Source organism: Bombina bombina, unplaced genomic scaffold (genome assembly GCF_027579735.1).
Source record: "Bombina bombina isolate aBomBom1 unplaced genomic scaffold, aBomBom1.pri scaffold_1397, whole genome shotgun sequence".
Classification (NCBI taxonomy): domain Eukaryota; kingdom Metazoa; phylum Chordata; class Amphibia; order Anura; family Bombinatoridae; genus Bombina; species Bombina bombina.
In genome coordinates this window covers 42156-50455 of record NW_026511404.1, presented here as the reverse complement: position 1 = coordinate 50455, position 8300 = coordinate 42156, and the positions used below count along the sequence as shown (strand labels likewise).

Sequence of the window (8300 nt, the reverse complement as noted above, 5' to 3'; positions counted from 1 at the left end):
GTACTGTCTGTCTGAGGGTGCTGTGTATAAACATGATATAAAACTACCTTTAGGTTACATGTATAAGCTGTATTATATAACATATAAATATTACCCATCTGATTACAGTACTGTACTGTCTGTCTGAGGGTGCTGTGTATAAACATGATATAAAACTACCTTTATGTTACATGTATAAGCTGTATTATATAACATATAAATATTACTGTCTGATTACTGTACTGTCTGTCTGAGGGTGCTGTGTATAAACATGATATAAAGCTACCTTTAGTTACAGGTATAAGCTGTATTATATAACATATAAATATTACCTGTCTGATTACTGTACTGTCTGTCTGAGGGTGCTGTGTATAAACATGATATAAAACTACCTTTAGTTACAGGTATAAGCTGTATTATATAACATATAAATATTACCTGTCTGATTACTGTACTGTCTGTCTGAGGGTGCTGTGTATAAACATGATATAAAACTACCTTTAGGTTACATGTATAAGCTGTATTATATAACATATAAATATTACTGTCTGATTACAGTACTGTCTGTCTGAGGGTGCTGTGTATAAACATGATATAAAACTACCTTTAGGTTACATGTATAATCTGTATTATATAACATATAAATATTACCTGTCTGATTACAGTACTGACTGTCTGAGGGTGCTGTGTATAAACATGATATAAAACTACCTTTAGGTTACATGTATAAGCTGTATTATATAACATATAAATATTACCTGTCTGATTACAGTACTGTCTGTCTGAGGGTGCTGTGTATAAACATGATATAAAACTACCTTTAGGTTACATGTATAAGCTGTATTATATAACATATAAATATTACTGTCGGATTACTGTACTGTACTGTCTGAGGGTGCTGTGTATAAACATGATATAAAACTACCTTTAGGTTACATGTATAAGCTGTATTATATAACATATAAATATTACTGTCTGATTACAGTACTGACTGTCTGAGGGTGCTGTGTATAAACATGATATAAAACTACCTTTAGGTTACATGTATAAGCTGTATTATATAACATATAAATATTACTGTCTGATTACTGTACTGTCTGTCTGAGGGTGCTGTGTATAAACATGATATAAAACTACCTTTAGGTTACATGTATAAGCTGTATTATATAACATATAAATATTACTGTCTGATTACTGTACTGTCTGTCTGAGGGTGCTGTGTATAAACATGATATAAAACTACCTTTAGGTTACATGTATAAGCTGAATTATATAACATATAAATATTACCTGTCTGATTACTGTACTGTCTGTCTGAGGGTGCTGTGTATAAACATGATATAAAACTACCTTTAGGTTACATGTATAAGCTGTATTATATAACATATAAATATTACATGTCTGATTACTGTACTGTACTGTCTGAGGGTGCTGTGTATAAACATGATATAAAACTACCTTTAGGTTACATGTATAAGCTGTATTATATAACATATAAATATTACCTGTCTGATTACAGTACTGTACTGTATGAGGGTGCTGTGTATAAACATGATATAAAACTACCTTTTGGTTACATGTATAAGCTGTATTATATAACATATAAATATTACCTGTCTAATTACTGTACTGTCTGTCTGAGGGTGCTGTGTATAAACATGGTATAAAACTACCTTTAGGTTACATGTATAAGCTGTATTATATAACATATAAATATTACTGTCTGATTACAGTACTGTCTGAGGGTGCTGTGTATAAACATGATATAAAATTACCTTTTAGTTACATGTATAATGACAGGTAAATATTAACTAAATGACATTTAGATGTTGATTAAACTTGGTACTTTCTCTTTTCCGACCCCAAGTAGTTTGTAAAAAGCTGGCTAGAACAATACAGATACAAACCCCATTATCCAGCTATTCTGCATCACCTTCAAGTGCTTTAAGATTTGGTTATTATGCTCCTTTTAAAACAGAGGAGGCTGAAAGCATTTTTACACGTTTTGTATCCCAGAACTACAAAACGCTGAATAATTCTGATCTCAGACTGTAGGTTTTATGATATAACTTTCAGTGTGGATAGTGCGCAGGTAGATTATAGTTTTATGTTTTTTTTTTTTTTTTTCTCCTGCAGATTTGGGCAAGTAACTTTCTTCCCAATGAGGCTCAGACAGAAGACAGGACCCAGCGAAATTACCTGCGCGAGCAAGGCTCTCCCATGTTGCTGGAATACGGGCGGCTGGAAGAGCAAGTCAAGGTTATTTTAGGAAAATATAATATATTCTGTGTACCAGGCAGGTAGGTGCGCCTCAAGTACAGCACTTCATACAGCAGCAGGAATACATTAATACTGACTTTTAGTTACCTGATTCTATCAGCGATAAGGTGAACTAGCTGGGTTGTGGCACCAGACATCTAGAGATTATGCCTACTTCACCACCCTGGTAAATATTTGTGTTTAAAGAGAGTGAAGCTCCAAAAAGGTCTTTCGTGTTTCAGTCTGAGCGTACAATTAAAACAAAAACACTTTCCAATTTACTTGTATTATTAAATCTATTTGTTAACTTGTTTTGTAAGAATGATTTTAAAATGATATGAAACCCGTGTTGTGTGTTTTTTTTTGTTTGTTTTTTTCATGATTCAGATATAGCATTCAATTTTAAGCAACTTTCTAATTTACTCCTATTTTTTTTTCTTTCGTTTTCTTGGTATCTTTATTTGAAAAAATAGGAATGCTGGGTAGCGCTTGCTGATTTTTTAGCTAAATGTAGCCACCAATCAACAAGTGCTACCCAGGGTGCAATCAGCAATATAAAAATCTAACCATCAAATATCCTCACAAAGAGTGACTAAAGTACAATTTATCACCAAAAGGGAGACAAAAGAAGTATTCCTGTTTGCTATTTTTATAGCCTGGGAAAAAGAAATATTCAGAAAATGATTTGTTCGAGTTCGTAAAAACTCAACCTTGGCCTACGATAAAAAGATAGACGATTAAAAAAACAATGGCCAGGGTGAGATGAATCGGATAAAATAAATAAATTCTGACTCTTTGTTCTTGAGAAGTTAATGTCCTTAAGAGAAATAAGTTGACACCCAATGATTTGTTTTTTTGCAGCTCTCACAACTCGGTGTATTTCTCCTTTAAAGGGACAGTCTAGTATAAATTAAACTTTCATTATTCAAATAGGACTTTTAATTTATTTTTTATTTTTTTTTAAAATAATTTTTTATTGAGAGTTTTTTATAATGACGTATACATATTACAAAACATAGCAATGATTGTCTCAACAACAATATGACAGGAAAAGAAAACATATAATACATGCCAAAAAACATCTGAAAACCTCCTTTTATGTTTTTTTATATCGTAATGGGAGTAGCTATTATTCCAGGCCATTGTGCTAAAAGATGCTCTGAAGGAGCTCTGTAGTTACTGGACAGACCCAATTTATTATGAACTTCTTGAGAAGCTAAATAACTAGTTCGTCATAGAATTGAATGCTTCTTATTATTAGAGGGTCTTGATACCAAGAGTAAAATAAAGAGCAAGGGGAAGCTGGGGAAATATCAGCGGGTAAGCACCGCTATACAAGTATTTTTCTATGTAGCAATAATATTAAGTACTTAAGTTATATGATGAAAATAATAAGAACAACAATGTAAATAGCTATGGTCAACTACAATGGGGGGGGGCGGAAGACCATAGGAATGTTAATTGTCTAGGTCAATTAGTTATCATAACATAATGCGTGGCGTCCAGCACTAAGCTATACGGGAGTTAAGTGTAATTTGTAATGAGTATCAAGACAGAGCAGGTATAGCTCCAGTCTAGTTAGGATGAGATCTAAGTTTCACTATCGGAGCATTTATGCAGTATCTCCCCTCAGGGATATTGTCACCACTGGACAGAGACGGTTAAGGGATGTTGGATATGACCCGCTCACATATGTAGAGCGGGAAAAGGTGAGGGGAGATACCGTCGGTAGAGAAATGTTATGGGAGCTGGTGGTCCTGTAAATCAGAAACCTGGGGATATTATAGTAAATAAAAAGTAAAAATATATAGGGATGGAGGTGCTATAGGATGCAATTTCCAATGCATATTAACCTTTAACCTTTAGGATAGAAAGTGTCAGCTTGCATGTTCTAATTCTCATAATATGTCTATGTAGATACGACAGTCAGGTCATCTTGCTAATTAGGGTAACAGTTATCCAGATCTCCTTCAATAAGCTATATCTGATATACTACTACCATGTATAGAAATATTTAGGGGAAATAATAATAATAGATAACATGTAGAGTTATAATAACATATCATTTAAACAACAGAAACAGGTACCAATAGAATTGAATACAGTAGTATATACTGTATATAAAACCAGGATAGTGAGTGTTAGCTTGCATGGTCTAATTCTTATGTCTATGCAAATACGACAGTCAGGGCATCTAGCTGATTAGGATAACTATATTCAGATCCCCTATAATAAACCATATCTGATATATTACTATCATATATATAAATATTTAAGGGGGATAGTGATAGCAGATAACATATAGAATAATAAGAACACAGCATTTAGACAACAAAAAACAGATACCTGTACAACTGAATATAGTAGTGTAACCATATATAAAGCCTAGTGTATACTGTCAGATAAAGCGACATTTTACAAGTGGCTAGTTAGCAATGTACAATAACATGCTGAAAGCAGTATATATTGGCACTAAATAAAGATGACGCATATGTAGATGATATCATAGTAATATAGCAGTAAAATATCCTAAGAAATATATATATATGGATAGTGTAGGATGAAAATGTCATCCGTACATTAATGGTGAGTCAGGATGCGGATCGAGTTATCAATTATTGCCGAGATATAACTCAAATTTCTGTGTTGTTTTCTAGTGTGCACGGGGACAGCTGAGATTATATATCTGTATGTGTGTAGAGTTACATATAGAATAAAGAGACTTAATATATTTGTGCAACTAAGAAACTCTATGGTACAGAATATAAGTGGAATCCCATAATTAGACAGGAGATAGAAGATCTGTATACCCTAAAACTACATATAAGTGAAGGGTGAACCATACTATCGCTAGAGCAAGGTGATAAATTCAGGGATATGAAAAATGTCATATAGCTTCCACTGCGGTACTTGCAGCACAGATATATAGTTATGATAGGAAGATGTTAATCTATGGCAACTCTAATAAAGCTATGGTTTCATTTCCCTTTTAAGGGGTGGGCATCATAACCTATTGTAATAATAGTATAGATCTAAGGAAACCCTAGCCCTAATCTAAATTAAACCATAATAATATAGTGTGGAGTATGAAATACTGTGCTAAAGCTACCTATTTATGCTGCTAGAGATTTAGACATTGTGGATTGTTAACATTTCTGGACCAATCAACCCTGTTCATCTAGTGTATAAATAAGCCCCCAGACTAAATTTAAGGATATATATATAAGGTTGGGAGAAGGCCTCGAGCTAAATGAACTCATAGCGAAAATACAAAAAGAAGTCAATGCAACCAACTAAAACTTAATACAGATAGGTAGGATGGGTAGCCGTAAGTCCAAACACAGGCAGTCTCTGAAATGAGCATAGTAAGTTGCTAGTCCTTAATGCCTTCAAGGGATCAGTCTAATGTCTCCAACTTCTATGTTATAGACACTGCCCAAAAGGTAAAAACCTACCCAATCCAGCTAGGAATTAACCGTAGTATATTATTTATCCAATACCACTTCTGTGTGCCTGAATCAATCCGAAGGAGTAGCATGGAGAGGTTCGCCACTGTGCAGATACACTGAACCGGCTAATGGCAGGGACAGTGAGCCTTCCTGTGAGAATAGATCTCATAAAATGTACTGCAGAGGAGGATTCCCTCGATTGTCGCCTCAAATCAGCTGGCTGACCCCTAGGGATCACTGCTTTCTTAGTCGGTTCTAGAACGGCGTCACCAGCTCCCTCAGTGCTTACAACTGGAGTAAGTGCGGAGCGCAGGAAGGGTGGTAAGAGGGTCGGGAGGTGGTGTCCTGTAGCCATCGGGTTAGGCCTTGTGGGATCTGACACTTCAAACGCAATACAAGGCAGAGCAGCAGACAGTGGCCGCACTGAGTCGCAACTCTCTGATTCCTGTGGGATTCTTGCTACTGTACGGTCTGACTTGTCTTCCTGAGTACTCAGGAGAAAGCGTGGAACGAACCATGAGATCTCAATCCTGCTCCGCTCAGAGGTGTCACATGAGGACAGGGGAGCGGCGCCATCTTGTTTGCGCAGTTCTGAAAAGCAAACCCGCAAGTCGTTAAAGTGGCTGTCAGCCTTATTACTCAGTGCTTCTAGTAGCGAAATGAGGGATGTTGAGTCCACCTCCATGTTGAGAGTACTGTAGATATATTGCTGCTCAGCTAGGCAGGAAGCTAGAGATTAAGCTAGTCCGTCGTGTAGGTATCTTTCGGCTGCAGTGCCAAAAACTCTGTTGTAGTATCCACTGGTCAGTTTCTGTGTCAACAATACATTTAGTGAGGTTTCTCTTGGACCCCAAGGGTAAAAGCCATATCCCAATATTATGTCAAAAGCAAGACATCAGTAGTTTAGGTTTTTAATATGTCTTAAATACACATTTTAGTGATCTGTCCTCAGGAGCTCTTCAGTAGCATGTCCTGCTGCTTTGGCAGTTGGCTCCGCCCCCCAGGACTTTTAATTTTAATCAACTTTCCAATTTACTTTTATCATCAAATTTGCTTTTTTCTCTTGGTATTCTTAGTTTAAACTAAACCTAGGTAGGCTCATATGCTAATTTCTAAGCCTTTGAGGGCTGCCTCTTATCACAGGCTTTTTAAATCTCTTTTCAACACAAAGAGACAGAAAGTACACGTGGGCCATATAGATAAAACTGTGTTCAGGCACAGGGGGTTATTTAAGATTTAGCACAAATTTTATCTCAATCTAAATTTAAGACAATAGATAATAAACAGTCACAGTCATGTGATCAGGGAGCTGGAAGAAGGTTCCTAGATACAAGGTAATCACAGAGGTAAAAAGTATATTAATATAACTGTGTTGGTTATGCAAAGCTGGGTAATGGGTAATAAAGGGATTATCTATCTTTTAAAACAATAACAATTCTATGGTAGACTGTCCCTTTAAAGGTTATGTTACACAGCTAGACCCGGTTACAATAGAGGCTGATAAAACTGATTACATGATGACTGAATAAATAAAAAGTTAACCAATTTTGAGACAGGCCAAATATTTGAAGTTGCCTTAAGAAGTACAAACGTTGTTGAGACTTTTTAATTTTAGTAAAAATATTAACGTCTCATTTTAAATCGTGTGGGATTGTTGTGCCAAGGAATTTGTACAGTGTAACTCTGTCTACTGTACAATCTTTACTTTTCAGAGAAGAAGGGGAAATCAATTACCATCTCTTTAGTTTTATGAACATTTAATTGTAAATTGTCTGCAATTCTATTAATGTATTATTCCCTTTTATATATCAATACAATAACAGTAGCAGACGGACTTTCATCGCTGCAGTGGTTAGATCTATAGCTGTAACCTTTTCTCTTCCCTCTTACCTGTAGGAGCGTTTAGTGCTGGCCAATGAACATTGGTTAGTAGTAGTTCCATATTGGGCGGTTTGGCCGTTTGAAACCCTCCTTCTACCGAGACGTCACGTGACTCGACTGCAGGATCTTAATGGGTCAGAGAGAGAGAGTGGGTGCTCCTACCTAGTACTTGAATATATCTGTCTTCATCTATATCTGTCTCCTCTTTGTACAGTACACAAACAGGACAGGCATTTTTTAGTTTGAAATAAATATACTTTTCTAAGACATACTTGACAGGTCATAGCAAAGGCTTGTGCCAATGTAAACAGACTTGTTCACCAATTTATATTCCCTGAACTTGTTTGAATGTCATGTATTGACTGTAAAGATTTAGGGGAATGTACTCTGCATTAGGCTGACTCCTACGCTAATCCATACCTTGTGCTTTTTCTTCCCAGGCTTGGCATCAATTATGAAAAATCTGCTCTCCAGATATGACAATCTGTTTGAGATTTCCTTCCCCTACTCCATGGGCTGGCACGGTGAGTAGAGGTTCTTGCTACGGTCTCACAGTTTATGTAGATTAGGTAGATTAGCTCTTGTGTTGTCTATGTGTAAGGTATACTGCTGTGTATGAGCATATGGTGTGTGTATATCAGCAGGTAGATTAGCTCTTGTGTTGTCTGTGTAAGGTATACTGCTGTGTATGAGCATATGGTGTGTGTATATCAGCAGGTAGATTAGCTCTTG

General features: G+C 35.9%; 1 protein-coding gene across 1 annotated transcript in view; it reads left to right on the top strand.

Annotated features, from left to right (window-relative positions):
• Positions 1-2021: 2021 nt before the first annotated feature.
• Positions 2022-8300, top strand: part of LOC128643733 (galactose-1-phosphate uridylyltransferase) — a 30799-nt gene continuing 24520 nt past the window's right edge. The window contains exons 1-3 of the mRNA XM_053696558.1: positions 2022-2238; positions 7584-7716; positions 8009-8092. Of these exons, the coding sequence (XP_053552533.1) occupies positions 2200-2238; positions 7584-7716; positions 8009-8092 (256 nt within the window). The 5' untranslated portion in view covers positions 2022-2199. The remainder of the gene's footprint in view (positions 2239-7583; positions 7717-8008; positions 8093-8300) is intronic.